Source organism: Rosa chinensis, chromosome 3 (assembly GCF_002994745.2).
Source record: "Rosa chinensis cultivar Old Blush chromosome 3, RchiOBHm-V2, whole genome shotgun sequence".
In the NCBI taxonomy this organism is placed as follows: Eukaryota; Viridiplantae; Streptophyta; class Magnoliopsida; order Rosales; family Rosaceae; genus Rosa; species Rosa chinensis.
Window position 1 is genome coordinate 30712539 of NC_037090.1, and position 19407 is coordinate 30731945.

Genomic DNA, 19407 nt, shown 5'->3' on the forward strand with positions numbered 1-19407 from the left:
GAGAGTTTTTTTATAAATCTTTGTAAAAGTATTTACTGGTTATCGTATCACAATTGTGTGCTCGGAATTGAGTATATGACCACGTTTATTTACTTGGAATGAGAATGAATTATTACAGGGTAAAACTATTCATACGTTTACTAACACATAAAATAATAGAAATAATGGGGGAGATGAGTTTAGGGATCAACTCCTTTAGAATTAATACCAATTCCTTTATTCTCCTGTTCCCAGTTGTCTCCGATTCATGATTATTTTCCATTCTAAGTAAGTAATATCGATCGTCGATGAAAGTAAATAAAAAGGAAAAAAAGGGTATATGCACCGAGCGTGGTTAAAAGCTGTGGAAGAGCTAAATTTGCCCGCTCTAGTTTCTTCCCCAAAACCTCTCAAATTTCGAAACCAGGGTTTTCAGTTTCCAAAGAAAAGAGATGACGATGGAGGAGGAGGAGGAGAAGCTTCTCTCCTCTATAGCAGCTTCCGAGCCCCCCCAAAACGGCGAAGCAGCAGCCAGTACGACCGACTCCGACTCCGGTTCCGGTGACGATGCCGCCGCCGCCGCTCAAGGAGCCTCCTCCGCCGGAGTCGAATACCATATATCCGAAGAGCAAAAAGCGGCGCGAGAGCGACAGGAGAGAGCAATGCAGCAGCTCTTGATGAAGCGCCGCGCTTCCGCCCTCGCCGTCCCCACCAACGACAACGCCGTCAGGACTCGTCTCCGGCGCCTCGGCGAGCCCATGACTCTGTTCGGAGAGCGAGAGATGGAAAGGCGGGACCGGCTCAGGTCGATTCTGGCCAAGCTCGATTCGGCGCAGCTGGAGACGCTGATGAAGGCTCACGACGAGGACGAGGCTTCTGCTGCTGGTGCTCAAGGTGGAGACGATTCTGACTTCGATCAAGAAATTCAGTACCCCTTCTTCACTGAAGCGACCAGGCCCAGAGCTTTGCGTGACGCTAGGGTTCATATTGCGCAGTACTCGCTTTCCCGGGCGGCGTTGCGGCTTCAACGCGCGAGGAGGAAGGAGGAGGATCCGGATGAGGATATGGATGCCGAAATCAACTGGGCTTTAGAGCAGGCCTCCAATTTGAAGCTTGATTGCAGTGAGATTGGGGATGATAGGCCACTTTCTGGTTGCTCATTCTCACAAGATGGCAAATTGCTTGCCGCCTGGTATGTTTTCGATTATTTCGGTGTTTACATTGCAAATTTAGTTTGTGCTAGGCTTGCTTTTTCTTGCTGCTATTTGGTTTTTGATGATTTGTTTTACTCTATGTGACTAGGAGGTGAAAGGGCTCTTTATTAACTAGGTCTGTGTAGCTTTTCGGGCTTTGCTATTGTTATGTATGTTGTGTTTGCATACCATTGCAGAAGTGGTGGATTGAATTGTTGTGTTGTTTTTGCTTTTCGCAGCGCTTTAAGTCCAGTTGCCAAGCTGTGGAGCATGCCTCAAGTAACAAAGGTTGCCACCTTGAAGGGACATACAGAGCGCTTAACTGATGTTGCATTTTCTCCTGTGCAAAATCATCTCTTGGCAACTGCGTCTGCGGATAGGACTGCGAGGTTGTGGAACAGCGAAGGAGCGCACCTAATGACATTCGGGGGACATTTGGACCGTCTTGCCCGCATTGCCTTCCATCCCTCAGGAAAGTACTTGGGTACAACTAGCTTTGACAAGACTTGGAGGCTGTGGGATGTAGAGACTGGTGAAGAGTTGCTTCTTCAAGAAGGTCACAGTAGGAGTGTCTATGCTATAGACTTCCACCCAGATGGCTCATTGGTTGCAACTGCTGGATTGGATGCGCTTGCTCGTGTTTGGGACCTCCGTAGTGGTAGAAGTATTCTTACCTTGGAAGGCCATGTCAAAAAAGTAAGACTCTAATTTCATATTTTATTTATGTTTTTGATTATCTGATGAGATGGACAATTATGGTCGCGCTTACTTTCCCATGATTCATTCATTTTTTTTCCATTGTATTTTTCAGGTTCTTGCACTCAGTTTTTCACCAAATGGTTATTATCTAGCCACTGGGGGTGAAGACAACACTTGTAGGATATGGGATTTAAGGAAAAAGAAATCCATATACATTATTCCAGCACACTCCAATCTCATATCACAGGTCAAATTTGAACCTCAAGAGGGATATTTCTTGGTAACTGGCTCCTATGATATGACAGCAAAGGTATCAACTACTTCTGAGCACCATTATTTCTACATTAACTGAATTGGAGTTATTATAATTGTTTTTATCATTTTATTGGTTGCTATATCTACTGAATACCATATTTTATCTTGTGTGCAATTTACCAGATATGGTCAGCCCGAGATTTTAAGCCTGTCAAGACGCTCTCTGGACACGAATCAAAAGTTACTTCCTTGGATGTTTCAGGAGGTAAGTTTTCATCCAATATGGTTTTGCATTTTGCTTTTATTTTTTTGTTTCTTTTCTTGCTTTTACCATTTGTATGCATGACTTTTCGTATATCACTAACAAATAGGATAGTTTAAAGCATAATAAGAAAATGACCCTTGAAACCATAATATGTTGATATACGGGGCTTTAGTAGCTACAGTTTACCTGCCCAAACTCCTCTCACTTGCGTATAGAGATATGCACTTTACATTTGTCGTCCCTTTCTACCTATGTGCCTCTATTAGGCTGTAGTCATATTTTCTTAAATAAGTAGATATACTCATTACATTAACTTTCTACTGTTTACAATCTGATGTGCTTGTCTTCCTGCTTTGAGTTCACCAAGTTAAATCTCTCTCTCTCTCTTTTTTTTTGGTGCAACTTTAACTAGTCACTCTGAGTAGGAAAACCTTGGGTCATTTTTTTTATTGGATCCTTGAAGCAAGTTCATTTTTGTTGTTCTTGATCATTTTCCCAACCAGTAGTATTTTGCCAACCAGAAATTCTGCCTTCAATAATGTGAAACTAGACATATGCTATACAGCTATTTTGGCATTACTAAGGTAGAAAAGTCCCAGTAGAGAGGATATGATGCAGCAACTTCAGTATTACCCATCAGGACTCATCCAATGGAGACAACTTTTTGACTCTTGACAATTATCGACTTTACAAAGAGATTTGAAGTCACCACTTCAATCTGGACTCATGTTTAATGTAGGAACACAATGCATGATGACTTACCACTGGCATAAACCATGACCGAAACTCCACTAACATCGAACAATTCATGTACAGTAGAATACACATCTTCCAATAGATTCACTTGTCTGGTAGTAAACAACCCAACTTTAATTGTCACACCCAATTTCAAAGCCTGTTTTTACCCCAAAACTGTTGTCTCCTTTGGTTAGTTATCTATCATGAAGGATAATAAACAATGGACCATTGAGATAAAAAGTTGTCTCTTCAAGTATGGTTCAATCTTACTCTCAATTCAAATCAGATCATCTGGAATGATTTTGTACTATCTCACTCACATTTACTATCTCATTCACACCTTTAATCCCTTTCTTCATGATTGGGCATCGGAATATATATAGTTTAATCTTCCGATGCAGAAATTTGGCCTCGTATTTGATGGAATATGTTGCTGGTGCCTGTTCCACTTTCATAACCTTTGTATGAGGACATAATGGCCTTGTTAACTATAAAAATAATTGATTGTCAGCATCCTATACTACCAGCATCCTTAATTCCCCATGTTAACCATGTAAGAGGGGGATATAATAAAAATTAGAAAATCATTTTGTTGACAATTGTACAGTCGCTGGTGTGTCATTGACATATAACATTCGTGTATGCATTACCAAACACAAAGAAAAATAACATTGGCATGTAGTGGGACTTGTTCATCAAATTGTCTTCTCTTAAACTTTATTCAGCTCCTTTGCTTCAAAGCTAGTTTATGGGGTTAACATCTAATCCAATGTATTGTTGTTGATGGCAGATGGACATCACATTGCTACTGTATCACATGACCGAACTATCAAACTATGGTCGAGCGGTACCAATGAGAAGGACCAGGAAATGAATGTTGATTAGGACAAGCTGAATTTGGAAAGGAGAATCAAGTCTTGGCTGATTTTGTTTGGCGATAAGTGGATTATACAAAAAGTTTTTCCGAGACACGAATGTTGGAGACTTGCAATTAGATAATGGCTGTATTCAGAGGGAATCCTTGCTAACTGACGTATTTGTGTAGTTCGAATATATTTTTAGTTGTGGAAGTGACCAGCTGTTTACTACCTGTGGAAGAGCTTTCTTATGTAATGCAAAAGGCTTTGAATACTTTTCATCTTAGATTACTGCTGAATAGTTAGCTAATACTCATCTGTTATAGGCTCGTCGTTGCGATTAATTCCTTATGCTTTAGTGGCTCAGTTTGTAAACATGATATTTGTGTTGAGCTTAGATGAGAATGAAACTGGGTGAAAGGCAAGCAGAGACTGTAGAGACTGTGTGAACGGATTATTATTCAAAAGCTTATCATGAGATTTAAAACCCATGTATCACAAGATCGTGGTGTGGTTGGTATTCATAATGAGGCAAATCATGGACGTTTTCCTTTCCATGCCTCAAGTTTGCTATGGTTGAGAGCTGAATAACATGATGGCATTTCCATTTTCTTGATTGGGAAACCGAGAAAGATCATACTAAAAAGATTTGGCGAGTAAAGCTTGTCCCTAGTTTATCTTCCCTGTCATCCTGCAAATTGTTTTAGGAATGACTTCAAAAAATCATCGGTTCAGATTCATGATCGATGTCGTGGCATATGCCTCAGATGTGAAGTGAAATTCTAAGCAATCCTCGCAAGATTTTGATTTTCAAGTAGTTTGAAAATTCTGTGACGAGTCATAACTGAAGTTGCAAAATTAAGGTTCTACTTATCATTTATAAGTTATAACGGTGGAATGGAAAGACGAGAGGGAGGAAAATGGCGTAAATCCCAACTACAACCATAGCCGTTCCAACAAAGTAAGAATGTGCTAGTATCTTCAACTCCATTCTGTGCCTAGTCTTCATATTCATACTGGTGCCAGTGTGCCACTGTGTGTGCAAGAGCTTCGACAATATATCTGTTGCACAACTTATCAGACAACTCAGTGACATACGATTTCATGCTTGATATGCGACACAAAATCCAGTCCATGCTGCAATCCACACATTCACGTTATATTCATCCTAATTGACAGTATTACTACACAAGGAAATGGAATTACAAGTGATCTGATTCAAGGATGAAAGGCATTCAAAAAAAAAAAATGTATCAATTGTATAATAATTTGGAATCATTACACTCCATATAGTACATCATGGATATTATCTACAATGAAATTTAGTGAAAAAAAAAAGCCTTGAAAAATGATGCCGAAGGATTATCTCTGATATAAATACTGTTGATAGCAATCTAAAAGTTAATGATTGTTGAAATAGTGAGCAATCGAATTTAGATTTTCTCAGATCCAATCTAAGTTATGAAGTTGTAAGCTCAGTTATTAAAATTCCAAATGGCTATGATGACTGTAATTCTGGTATGTGTTGGAACTAGCAATGACCATTTTACCGTCACATCAGCCTACCTTACAACTGTGAAAGAAGAAAATATTGCTGATTTTCCTTGGTCCTTGTTATGGAAGTAGCCCATTTCTCCTAAATCAGAATACTTCTTTTGGCATGGCAAGGTTCTTACTAATGTTGAAAGTGTCAAAAGAACACTGACTTCTGATTCCTTGTGTCCTTTATGCCATAATGAGGCTAAAACCTTGCTTCATTTCCTAAGAGATTGTATAGGGGCTGAAGGGGTTTGGAGTGGTATCATTTGTTTTGACACTATTGCTAGAACTATGCATCTGGACTGGTATGCTTGGGTTTCTGCTAATGCTCACTGCAGGAAAGATTGTTTTGGTTGTCTTCTTCACATGTTGGTTCTTATGGAAGTGAGGAAATAAAGCTGTTTTTGATGAGATATTTCATTTCCCTTTAATCCAAGCAAGATTATAATTGATGGTGCCAAGTAGTAGAACGCTGCCAGCATGGTCAGACTGGTTGGAGTAAGCCTTATGTGAACTTCTATAAGCTCAATGTGGGTGGAGCTAGAAAATCAAAACGGGGACATCGGTGCTGGTGCTGTTTTGAGGAGCCATTCTGGCAACTGGACTTCCGGTTATGTGGATAAATTGGTAAATGGTACTGTGCTTCATGCAGTGGGTTGGGGACTACTTAAAGGTTTGACATTAGCCACAGACGCATCCTAACAATGTCTGAACATCCTGATTGAACGTGATTCTGAAATTCTAACTTGATAAAAAATGGTGTGGATGGCCTGCAATTGCTGCCAATTTTAATGGAACAACTGAACAAGTCCTGCATTGTGAAACTTCAGGTGTATCGTTATATCAACCAGGGAAATTTATTTTTTAATTTTTTTGGTGTATCGTTATAATAATAAAGCAAGTTGTCATGCACATTCAAAAAATCATAGCTAGCAGAAGAAATAAGAAACTGTATTTAATTATTTTGCTCACATAGAAACCCACCATAAGAGTTCATCAAAATAGAAAGATAAAGCCATCATAGATTTATCACATATTACAGGTTGCTCCTTTTATTTCGGATCACCACAAGTTTCTAGTCCTACATGCAAGGAGATAAAGAAGCTAAAGAGTGTCGCCAATATCACCAACTATTCAATACATGGGTGTAGAGGCCATCACAACGCATTTATCATCCTCTTCATCTCAGCAGACCTCCTGGAATCGGGTTCTTCAATTGCTCTCTCAGTGAGTACGTGCTTGATACGACACATTGACTTCCTCACCTGAATTTCATGATGACAACAACAAGGAATCAACAATGATAATAGAATTTGCAAGAAGAATAAACAAAGGAAACTATTGTTCATGCAAAGGAGATTTTGAAGTACTTCAAAGTATTTTTCTGTTGATACAAATCAGAAAATGGTTAAAAGAGAGGGTCATACTTTGGGAAGGCGCTCAGGATTAGGAAAACGAAGATTCTGTGCGTTAAGCATCTGACGTTGAGTCATCAGCATGTTTTTCTCATAGCTTATTGAGATCATCCCAAGACTTCAGACGCAGTTCAGATGCCTTCCAACTTCGACCTAATAGCAATTGAAGCAGCAAGCATTGAAATAGCTGAAATATCTATCACTGAAGCAATACATCTAGCAGTGTTGTGGAAATATATTGAACGGCATGACATCAGAGAGTCAATATTAGCAGTTGAAATTATGCAAAATGTCTTGGATAGTTTGCAGATAGAATTTCTTCAAGCTCTAGTAAGACCAAATTTTCAAAGCGAGTTATTAAGAATGAGATCATCCAACTAATACAGAGTTTAATTCCTAGTATCGCTGCAACCAAACTCCTTCTATGGAATCACCTGACTTTTGGTAAACCCATATAGCATTGATATAATAATCACTTAACAATATATAGTAATTGATCTTTTCCTATTGCAACTTTGATTCCCTTGGAAGTTGAAAATAATAGAAATATTGATCTTTCTCTGCATTTCAGCTCTAATTGGTATAGAGATTCTAATTAAATAACACTGACCAGAAAACATAATAAACGAAAACAGTGACAAAAGAATCCTTGACATCAACAATGATCAGCAGTTCAACCCACATGATATATCTTTCTTCTATAGCTCTAATGCTAGATTATACAAATACCATGTAAATTGTGCAGGTCAGCAAAATGCACATTACCAACCTTACAATGTCTGGATCATTTTGCAACCAAACGACTGAAATTGTAATTCTGCATACTACCAATCTTACAGCATTAAGATTCTTTATAGTCATGAAACGAATGTAACTGAAAATGCAGTTATTTTCTGATGAACAATTCAACCATAATCCGAGTCATCTTAAGCTCTGCATTCATATACCACCTATGTGAAAAGAGAACCTAATTAACCTCTGCCGAGCACTTTGAATTTCTTTAATTTCTTTGGATTGTATACAATCCAATTACCCCAATTCATAAATGCACTGAACAACAGAAAACAAGGAAAACGAAAAGCATTGTACCATATACAACTGGCTTTTATTCATCAGGCTTCTATCTGCTTCAAAGAACTCCTCAAGCGGGTTGTGGGCCGTCGTCCTAGCCATAGAAGCAGCACCAGAACCTTCTGATTTGGCTGCAGCAAACAGTGTTCGCCTGAAATACCTTGCCACCATCATCATTGTAATCTGAGCACAAAACAATGCAGCAAGGTTAGAACAACAAAACGAAACCAAGCAAAACACTTTATAATTAGATTACAGAACTCGGCCTATGCTTGTTAAAACCAAAAAGATGTAGACCCCATTTGGGTGTTTTTCACTTGGGTATTTTCACAAACACATGGAGTGAAGGTTGTAAAAGCGAGCAAAGAAATAGAGCCAAAAGGTGAATTAGCTACTGTTAAAGAACATGGGTAATTGGGAAAAGAGAAGGTTGCCCGCGACTTGTAACCCTTTATGGCACGTTTACTTACTTGGAATGGAAAATAATCATGAATCGGAGACAAGTGGAATGAGAGAAGAAAGGAATCGGTATTGATTCCGGAGGAATGATTCCTAAACCCATCTCCCCCCTTCGTAATCGAATTCCTGAGTATTCAGGAATCGATTCCTGATAAATAGGTGGGACCTACACCAATTCCGATTCCTTCATGTGTTAGTAAACACATGAATTCTTTTACCTTGAATCATTCCGATTCCTTTATGTGTTAGTAAACACAGGGGTGTTTTTACTCCGTAATCATTCTATTACATTCCAAGTAAGTAAACGTGCCCTTAACGGATTCCTAGTTTGAATTGAATGTACAAAAGTTTTAAAATGAACCAAATAGTAATAGTAATAATAATTCTTTTAGTTTTTCTTTTCTTGTTAATAGACCTTTAAAACTGAAAGCATAGCACACTAAAAGCAAAACTGATTTTAATTTATCTTATGGTCCCTGGAACATGAAGCAAAGCTCCGCCACTCTGAAATGCAAGTTCAATGTTATTTAGTTTACATAAATATCAGGATTGAAGACTGCATCAAGTGTTGAGAATGCATTTAATCATGATAGTGATAGTATGCTTTTTTCATTTCAATATTGTCATGCTTACTGGTGAACTGGTTTTTCCATAAAGCTGATGATTAGTGGACCCCTGTTTTCAAATAAATTCAGCTAAAAGCTGGTTTTTTTTTTTTTTTTTGGTGGCAGAAGAACAGATTACTTTCTTTAATCAAGAATACAAACTGGAAAATAAAAGATAATGGGGATTTAGAGATAGGATCATTGCTGGGTAAAGGAAGGCCCTTAGTCTATTAAGGGTTGGTTTAGATGAGTGAAGAGGCTCTTCTGAATCTATGCTCCAGTCTTATTTGAGAGTTCACTTGAGAATCTCAAACACAATAGTGGCACTGCTTGTAAGTTCAAACCTTTCACACACACAGAGAATAAGAATCACATTTATTTACTTTCACAGACTGAAAGTAAAATAACTCTCAAGAGAAGAAAAAGAGGCAGACTTGCAACCCTTTAATAGATTATTCCTGGGTAATCACAGGAGCAGATGAGATCAAACCCAGAAGACTGGTCCTCACAAAAGCAGAACTGTTGCATGGCAGAACCAACCGAGCCATTTCAATTCAAAATCCTAAACAAAGCTACTGTAATCCCAATAAAGATTCCAACTTTAACTTGGAGGTGAATACCCAGATGCCTAAAACCCAATAAAGATGCCCTTACAACCTAGATCAAAAAGTTTTCTACAGACCCCATTGCTACTTCTTATAAAAATATATGGACAAGAGAAATTAAAAAAAAAAAAAAAAAAGTTGCCAATTCATTTAAACTCCAAGTAATCGAACTCTTAATGCCAACAATACATGAACTTTAAAACATCTTATCCCAGTTCTTTTCAATCCCAGTGAAGTTGTAAATGTATTACTTGTGTATCCAAAAGCAATGCTAGACATCGAATCGAGGCAAATCATAATCTCTTTCCTGGTAATATAATGTTTTCCATCAACGGCTAAAATACAAATTGAACTCTAATTTCATCTATTATGAATGCTCCCTTTTTGTTAAAATAAATTTAAAAAGATACAAGTTGTAACCCATCTCTAGAATGTCAAAACTTCAAAGTGATGTCTAATCTATGTGTTGCCGATGGTATTGACTCGCTTGCAGGAAATGTATGTTTGTGGACGCTTGCTTGTAGAAGTTGGTTCTTTTTTGCCTCATTTATACCAACCAGCAAGGAAGTATCTCAACAGGAAACAGAAGCAGCATGCTAGAGCCTGTTGCATGTAGATAAGCATTCATCAAATGAGACGCTTACACAATTAACAGACGAAAAATGCATAATCATGCAGAACAGGATGTTTAGGCTACTGTCGCAAAACCATGATAGAGATGAAGGACAAAATATTGGATTGAGTTCTAGGAAAGAGACCCAAAAGAAACACATTAATCTGACTTTTTCTGAATATTAAGGATAAAAGTTTACATACCAAGACTCTTCCCAATCTACTTTTAATAAGGATCACAGCAACCTAATATCCAGGCCCTAGAAGAATCCTTCAACACATACTAAATCATACACAGACCTCAAAATACTTAAATCTCACGACTGGTCTCATGACTTCCAAAAAAGACCAAGACAAGCATTCTAAGGCACAATAGGGAGAAATCAACTAAAAATGCTGGTTTAAAGGCTCTATATAGGACACATATTGCAGTTATTCACATCTGCCTATTCAGACTCAGGATAACATGCCTTGGAATTTGCAGGTTATACGCACAACTAAAAATGAATAAATCACCTGGAAAACGAGAAGATAAACACAAAGTTTCTTCTCTGTCATCCTGCCAAATTGTCTTAGGAACAAGTTTACAAGCGTCCCATCATTTGTCCCAGTCAGCAGTCCAGTTTCAGGATCGAACCTGAAGAATAACAGATATGGAAAATATTTATAAAGATTGTTAACAGAAGATGGCTCCAGCAGTTCTGGCAGTTACAAAAAGCTACCTTGGGAGACGATGGCGCGGACATGGAATGATCCCAGCAAGCTGAAAAAGATAACAGCAGATAAGATGCCTCACATGTCATGAACAGTGAGTTAATCCTACCCATGCGTAATTGTTATATGCATAGAGGGGAGAGAGAGAAGAGAGAACTAGATTAAACCTGGGGCAGCGACAAGAGAAAGTTCAAGACTTGAGGGAGAAAGAAAATCAGGAGCGTTTCACTGAACCAGAAAATTCAAAAGGAGAAGAAAAACAAAGGTCAATAATCAGGCAGATAATAATGGAAAGAAAATATATTGGCAAAGGAACAACCTGATTCCACAAAGGTATTAATGTTATTGGTCTAATTGAAAGAATTTTACTTCTGCACTCTTACATATCTTATGTTTAACTAGAAATCATGATCTATGACGAGATCCACACTTTTCACACCAGTTGCAGCTCAGTTTATAGTCTGATGTTCACTTATAGGCTCTCTAATGTAAGATTCTAAGGGTGCTTGAGGGACCAATTATTTCTTACGAAATACTGGAAACAGCAGCTTTTAGTTAGATAATAAACAATAAAAAGAACTAGTTGTGGGGAATCAATTCAAACACATAGGTTCCAAATACAGCGCAATGAAAAACAAGGAAATTCCACCAGATTCTTCTACATATGCAAGAATGTAAGTTCCATGTATACAGAAAATTCTCTGAGTATGAGAATTGTCTATGGAGGAAGCCATAACTAAAGATGCAAAATTATGGTCCCACATGTGTTATCCATATTACAGTGAAATTGAAAGATAAGAGGAACACACCTAAAATGGCCAAGAATCCCAACTACAGCCATAGTCATCCCAGCAAAGTATGTGTAAGTATCTCCAACAAAAGCTGAAGAAGGATACCTAAATTAAGGCAGAAAAAAAAAAATTAAGGTTCAATACTTCCACAAGACCAAAGCCATGAGCATAAGAAACTTGGTAACTAAATACACGAAGAAGTATCACCAGTTGTAAGAGAACAATGCCAAGGAGGTTGCCAGTAAGGGTTGGGCAAGATATATAGAGAATGCGTGTGCCATCTTGTACTCAAAATCTACAGAAGCTCCAATTTGCATGATATTGTGTATTAAAATCTGCAGATCAGTAAGAGAGGAATGTCGAGGTATATTATGTTTCTTGTGTCTTTCAACAAAGATTCTTTCTTATCCAAAACATAAATTTTGCAACTGTATCATAAATCCTTATACTTACAGCAGATGCAATTACAACTGTCTGGCCAACTTCAAGACCATTCAATCCAGCATGAATATTAATTGAGTTTGTACAGAAAACCGCCAAAAGTCCCATATATAGTTTATACATCCATCCTTCACATCCAAGCAAAAAAATAGACCAATAAATTAAGTATGTGGTATTCATTTGTTCAAGTGTAACTGTGGCCAATACTAAAAATTAACAATTTTATTGCATATAACATAGTTATCTACCGACATCTTCAATTTATTACAACTATTTTAATTTATAACATATAGATACAGAATTTACATGTTTCCCAATGCCTTGCTTGTGGGTTTCATTCCAGTGACTAATATATTCATCTCAGCAAAAGATGAGTGCTAGTGTGTGTCATGTGTCAAGTGTCAAGTGTCAAGGAAAAGACTAGGAGACCACGCCCATCCTTTGACATGGCAAAACAAATTAATTACAGTCTGCTCAGATTAAGTAGCAACGTTTTAAAACCTTTTATCTCTTAAATCCATTGGTTGCCATACAATCTCACGTTTACTGGATATTCAGTTTGATATGAAATATAAGATGGACATGGCAACAAGAAATCCGGTCGATGCCAAGTTTATTATAATAAAGCTTAAATAATCCTAATTAACGGTGTTAGTATAACTATAGATGTGACTACAAGTTATCTGATTCCTTGGGCTTCACTATGGCGAACCTAATATGTCCAAACACAAATTAATTAACACCTCATATATAACCACCTTCAGGTGCAATATTTTTTGTCAGACAATTTGTGTTTATGATACTTCATGAGTCTCAATGTCACATCTTTACATCCTTAAGTGCAAAAATAAATAAATAACATAACTGAAATGTCTTTTATCATTTCAGAGAGAGGGAGGGAAGGAGGGGAGAGAGAGACAGAGAGAGAGTACATTATTACAATAATGAGTTTATTATTTACTAAATAATTATACCAACATGTTAGGATGAGCATACCTAGATCCCAGACCTCTAGCCCAACATATGGAACAAGAGGCTTCGGTATGATAATAGTTGTATGTCCAGCATAAGCCATCAGCAGAGGTAAAGCTGCAATTGATGGCAGTATTAATTTCCTGCTCTTCACAAATACAAGAAAGCATACAGGAATGAATATTAGTTTGGAGAGCCATCTACGATTTCACATATATAAAGCATAAAGGAAACCAAATTTGTATTTATAATCTAGAATAATGACCGGATACTCACACTCTCCACGGTACATCAAGAACATCATCTACAAATCCCAGCAATACCATAAAGCATATGGAGGCTAATGCTGCATTGTACTCAACAAGCCACTGCATGATTGAAATATATGACAGTGAGGTCTTCCACGAAAAAGACAAATATCCACAACTTACTGACATGAAATTAGAAACACGAAGCCATGATAGGTGATCTAAAAGGAATATAATCCATCAAGTCAAAGAGTTGTTCACCATGTTAGTTCTCTCATTACAGTTCTTGACTCATTCTAACTCTAAATTTAAGAGTATTTGTACCCCGAGTCTATCCTTTATTCATTTTCTACTCCACCATCTCAGCATTCACATTCCAGTAATCCTCATCACATGGGCATCATCTTCACCATTTGACAGTGTAACACAAAGCAAGGGTCATGTGACTATCCTACAAAAAATGCCTAATGAAGCATTACCTTACAAACACCAGTTTTGCACGACCATAGCCTCTAATTCAATCCATTACTCTAACACAGCCACATGATCATCAAACAGGGCCAGCTCTTCCCTAGGACCATCGCCTAAATGACCTCCAACCCCAAAATATGAAACCCCTATCTATTATTATTAATAGAGGCTACCTTTCCAATTTCTCTCCATTTATCTCTAACATCCTAGACAACCTCCATGAATACTTCTGTAAAACAATATTTTGAGCTGTTTCAATTACTTTTCTCTCCTATGTCATCACAATATTTTCTTTTAGACTTTCTCCTTGGAGAAGCCACTCAGGCATCACCAAAAGCTACATGTTTCATCTCATAGCAAGAGTTCCAAATATCAAGGGAAAATGATACATGAAAGAACATACTTACATTTGAATCTGCAGTGAAGTTGAAATACTGAAATAATATCGAAAAGACCAAGAAGACAATTCCAACAACAATGCCCAACGACTCTGGCCTGCGAAACAAAAGCACTAAAATTAGGTGGGAAGTACAAAACATTGTGCGAATACAAAATCACCGTGTAACTCCGTGTCGCAAATCAGTAGAAAAGACAAGTAACAGCAATAGAAATCAGTCTTTGTTACTAAAATCAATTCTCAAATACAATAGTTATCAATCACTGTGCTTTATTTGTCGAAAATACTGAATTCCATATTCACAATGCATCATTCTGCTCCTAGACATTGAGAAAATATTTGCACTGGATTAAAAAGAACAAGTCTAGAATGAAAGACTAAATCTTTGAGATTTTGTAAATCATATCCATGACCAAACACTTAACTAAGGACATGAAAAGCAATTCAGCAAGTTAAAGAAAGACTCACACTTTAATAGTACCCTGAGGAGTACCCTTTTTGTTAATATCGTAGCCAAACAGATTGCGCCTGAGAACGTATCTAGAAGCCACAGGGATCATCTTAACGGTGACGAAGAACGCCGCGAGGCTGAGGGCGGCATTGATCAGAATCGAATTTCTGAGCTCCTGCTCAATCTTGTAATGGTACAAGACCAGGTAAAAGTAGGGGACGGAGAACAACGCCGTCAGCTTCAGAATCACACCAGACTTGGGTGCTGAGATTGGCGCTTCTGCTGCTGCTTCTTGGGTTTTGGGTGGCTCGCGATCGCTTGGTTTGGTTTGAGTCGAGGAGGACGAGTTTGTTGAAGCTCGCTTCCGAGCTGCCATGGCTCTCTGTTAACTCTGATCCGAGTTAGATTAGTCTCTTGTCTATTGTTTCTTTTGCTTCAAACTTAAGCGTTTTGACCCCAGAGAAATCTCTGGTGTCCACTTTCTCGTCATGCCGACCAATCCCTTGTGGCCAACTCATCACAGTAAGAAACTATTTATTTACTTTTGGTGGTGACAGTATAATTCTAGACTACCACTAACATTCAGGTTAATTGGTCTATATGAAATTGAAAAGTGTTCTTTTAAGTGATCCCTTAAGATATATATTTTTTGAGTAGCGCTAGAGACCTCAAAAAATAATATCAAATATGAATCCCAAATGACGTGGCAGCTGTCACATAATCTCTTTTAACTTAGTAACTTTCAATGTGTAAATAAAAATTAATTTATTTGAGGAACTAATATACTTTTTGAATTAAAATCCTAATATTAGCAAAACAGAAGAGGAAATAAACTCTGCACACAAACAATCAAATTCCAACAATCCCAGTACTGATAACACCGATTCTTAAAATCACAAGTTATTGTCATCAATTTTTTAATGCAAACTCCTCAATTTGGATTCCATTTAATAGAAAGTGATAGCACCAAAAATTTCACTTGATCTAATTTAAGAAATCATCTAAGCTTTTTAATATTTTGAATGGCAACATGCACAATTGTAAAGGAGACAACTCCACTTCAAGTGAAGATTCTTGATCAAAACACTGTTTGTATAATCTTAAGAAACAGTTATTGGAGTTGGTCGGTTGCTAGCACGTTGGGGGATTTGGCAAGAAGCTTCGTGGTCGTTAGGGTTTTGAAAGCAAACTTATACATAGATATTAATATAATTCCATTTTTTTAGGCAAAATAGCCAAATTACCCCATCACTTTTCTCATGACTGCCGATTTACCCCCTGACATTTCAATTTTGATTATTTACACCCTCACTTTTTTAAATGTAGTCAATTTACACCCTATAGTCAAATTTTAGACTTTCCATCTAATTTCTCCGTTAACTTAGTTAGCACGTGAGGGGTCTTTTTGTCTCTACAATTGTCACCTAAAAAAAAAAAAAATGTTGCTATTTGTACAGAACAAAAATCTTAGTACACCCCGGCCAACTATAAATTTTTTGCCTCTAATGTTCTAATATTACCCTCATATATTAATAAATCAAGAAAAAAATACAAAATTACTTTGTTAAAAAATAAAAAATAAATACTGTTATTCGTCTCCCACAACTGTTTTTTTTGTCTTTCCCTCATCCACTCATCTTCTTCTCTGTCTATCTCTCAGCATGACCTCTTCCTCTATGTTCCTTTTATCGAGATCAATATAACACAATCCCAACTTGGATCAATCAAGATGACCTTCACATGCTTGCTGTAATTTTAATTTTCATATTCCATACATATAAATATTTTGGTTTGTTCGATGGCTCCTCAATCTTATACACAATACAAACCCCTCTAACTGGAAACAAGGAAGATCAAATTCTGATATGAATGTTTGAAATATTAATCCAATCTGGCCTTCAAAGAAAAAGAAAACCAGAAACCTAAATTATCAAAGATGGTTTCTCCTTCAGTGATATGATCATCCAATCATTTGATGTGACTAACAAATATTAATTAAGCGATTAGTTGCAATCTAACAACCAACCTTGAAATAAAAGGAGTGAAGAAGAAGAAGAAGAAGAGATGGACAAGGAAGAAGCGACAAAGGGCAATTTTTTTTTTCCTTCTTTTAACGAAGAACAGTTTTGTATTTTTTTTAATTTTATTTCTTTAACAATGTGTTGGTTTGGTTTTTTTTTTTTTTTTTGTGATAGTTGAAAAGACGAAAAAGCCCCTCACATGCTAACCAAGTTAACGAAAAATTGCATGGAAAGTCCAAAAAATAACGATAGGGTATAAATTGGCAACAATTAGAAAAGTAAGGGTGTAGATAATAAAAATTAAAACGTCAGGGGGTAAATCGGCAGCAATGGGAAAAGTCAGGGGGTAATTTGGCTATTTTGCCGACAAACAAGAAGTTAGTGGTAGTACCCACAAGTGGTACGTACATATAGTCCTACTCATTGTACATTCAAATATGTAGATCTAGCGGATATCCTCCTTCGGTACTACTCCAGAGACGCTAAAGAGACATAGATGCACATCGGTGCTTAGCTTCCTAATACAAGGAATTTATTGTAACACACCAAGGAAGGTCGTACGTGGATTGAAAATACTAGTTTGATTGCAGAGGTTTTGTCCAAATTGGAGAAAATAACCCTAAAGTTTTCGCTCTCTAGCTAAAAAATGGAATGCAATGGAGGAAGTTTTGGTTGTAGCTACTGTTTAATAACTTAACACTTCTTTTTTTTCTCTTAAGAAAAATATAATTTTACAAAAACATATACCAGGTGGAAATTATAGGGTGATGATATGACAAGTGCCATGTTATTTGGGATCTTATTTTGGTATAAATTTTTGGGATCTCTAGCATTTTTCATATTTTTTTTGGCATACTACCATATGTTTTACATCAATATCAATTTACTACCCTAGTTCTTATTTTAACTAATTTGTTATCTTAGGTTTTTAAAATTAGTCAGTTTGATATAGGCCTCATCAAAAACCCCGCGGATCAAGTGGGCCGATGGAGGCCCGCCGGCCCCGAGGGCTAAAAGCCCGGTCCGGCCCGTTAAAAAGTCTGTAAAGGCCCGCCTCGGTGGGTAGTGGGCCGGCCCGCCAAAAGCCCCCAAAAACCCGGCCCGGCACGTAAAAGCCCGTAAAATAATTTATTTATATATATATATATAGATATTTGTGTGTGTGTTTATAAATATATATATATATATATACAGACACACACATATAAATTTATATTTGTGTGTGTGTGTGTGTTTATATATATGTGTGTGTGTGTGTGTGTGTGTTTATATATATATATATATATATATATATAGATATAGATATAGATATAGATATATATATAGAGAGATATATATGTATCTATATATGTGTGTGTGTGTGTGTTTATATATATATATATATATATATATATATATCAATATATGTGTGTATGTGTGTGGAAGTTCTTATACTTCTATATAGAATATGTGCATTAGTGCATATATATATTCTACATATCGGTTGACCAATTCGATTGGATTCTAAAATATGGTGAAATTGGCTAAATTTTTTACCACACTCATAATTTATTGTAATAAACTCATCCAACGGTCGGTTTTTCCATTTTCTTTGAATTGATAGGGGTTGCTCTTTGGAGTGTATGATATATAAATATAAGTTTATAAGAGTAACTAAGTTTGACCTAGTGGATCGAATTCGAAATGAGAACCAAATTGGCTGAATTTTCTACAACCACCATAAAACATTACAATCTCTCCATCGAGCGGTTGGTTTCTCCGAATTCATTTTTCACTTCATGGTTGCTTTAGAATGAACCTCAACTATTTAAATGTAATGTATAAGTCATACAACTTTAGGAAGAAAATTGGTATAGGCCAATGTGTTTGTAATTAAAATTAATTTTTTTTTATCTCATGTCCACACACATCCATCGATGGAATATTTACAAATGTGATGTGAAAAAATAAACACGTTTCGCGGTCGTCATGCCATCGGTCAACCAAGAAAACATACAAGTGACAACGGTTGACCAATTCGATCGGATTCGAAAATATGGTGAAATTGGCTAAATTTTTTACCACATTCATAATTTATTGTAATAATGTCATCCAACGGTCCATTTTTCCATTTTCTTTGAATTGATAGGGGTTGCTCTTTGGAGTGTATGATATATAGATATAGATTTATAAGAGTAACTAAATTTGACCTAATTGATCGAATTCGAAACGAGAATCAAATTAGCTGAATTTTTTACAATCACCATAAAACATTACAATCTCTCAATTGAGCGGTTGATTTCTCTAAATTCATTTTCCACTTCATGGTTGCTTTAAAATGAACCTCAACAATTTAAATGCAATATACAATTCATACAACTTTAGGAGGCAAATTAATATAGGCCAACATTTTTGTAATTAAAATTGAAATTTTTATCTTATGTCCACGCACATCCATCGATGAAATATTTACAGACGTGATGTGAAAAAATAAGCACGTTTTGCCGTCGACATGTCATCGGTCAACCAAGAAAACATACAAGTGTCAAGTGACAACGGTTGACCAATTCGATCGGATTCGAAAATATAGTGAAATTGGCTAAATTTTTTACCACACTCATAATTTATTG

The 19407-nt window shown here is 36.7% G+C and overlaps 2 protein-coding genes and 1 pseudogene across 2 annotated transcripts; 1 reads left to right on the forward strand and 2 right to left on the reverse strand.

Moving 5' to 3' along the window:
- Positions 1-329: 329 nt before the first annotated feature.
- Positions 330-4411, forward strand: LOC112192025 (U4/U6 small nuclear ribonucleoprotein PRP4-like protein). Its single transcript, XM_024331537.2, has 5 exons — positions 330-1171; positions 1412-1868; positions 1984-2181; positions 2310-2391; positions 3920-4411. Exons 1-5 carry the CDS (start codon positions 432-434, stop codon positions 4012-4014), a joined length of 1572 nt encoding a protein of 523 aa, XP_024187305.1. The 5' UTR covers positions 330-431; the 3' UTR covers positions 4015-4411.
- Positions 4412-6461: 2050 nt separating this feature from the next.
- Positions 6462-8575, reverse strand: LOC112192033 (annotated as a pseudogene).
- Positions 8576-9875: 1300 nt separating this feature from the next.
- LOC112192026 (UDP-N-acetylglucosamine--dolichyl-phosphate N-acetylglucosaminephosphotransferase) lies at positions 9876-15212 on the reverse strand. The gene is made up of 11 exons (XM_024331538.2): positions 14795-15212; positions 14337-14424; positions 13487-13578; positions 13235-13353; positions 12251-12366; positions 12005-12132; positions 11816-11902; positions 11174-11234; positions 11015-11055; positions 10809-10929; positions 9876-10283 (listed from the first exon to the last, which is right to left on the reverse strand). Exons 1-11 carry the CDS (start codon positions 15151-15153, stop codon positions 10224-10226), a joined length of 1272 nt encoding a protein of 423 aa, XP_024187306.1. The 5' UTR covers positions 15154-15212; the 3' UTR covers positions 9876-10223.
- Between the last annotated feature and the right edge of the window lie 4195 nt (positions 15213-19407).

What these genes read in the sequence shown, in the direction of transcription:
- LOC112192025 (XM_024331537.2), top strand. Translation starts at nt 432, where the DNA reads ATGACGATGGAGGAGGAGGAGGAGAAGCTTCTCTCCTCTATAGCAGCT. An exon ending in CCTATGATATGACAGCAAAG is followed by an intron (nt 2,182 to 2,309) that starts GTATCAACTACT and finishes GCAATTTACCAG; the next exon opens with ATATGGTCAGCCCGAGATTT. An exon ending in TTCCTTGGATGTTTCAGGAG is followed by an intron (nt 2,392 to 3,919) that starts GTAAGTTTTCAT and finishes TGTTGATGGCAG; the next exon opens with ATGGACATCACATTGCTACT.
- LOC112192026 (XM_024331538.2), bottom strand. Translation starts at nt 15,153, where the DNA reads ATGGCAGCTCGGAAGCGAGCTTCAACAAACTCGTCCTCCTCGACTCAA. An exon ending in CTTGATGTACCGTGGAGAGT is followed by an intron (nt 13,354 to 13,486) that starts GTGAGTATCCGG and finishes TGTGAAGAGCAG; the next exon opens with GAAATTAATACTGCCATCAA. An exon ending in CCGCGCCATCGTCTCCCAAG is followed by an intron (nt 10,930 to 11,014) that starts GTAGCTTTTTGT and finishes GTTATTCTTCAG; the next exon opens with GTTCGATCCTGAAACTGGAC.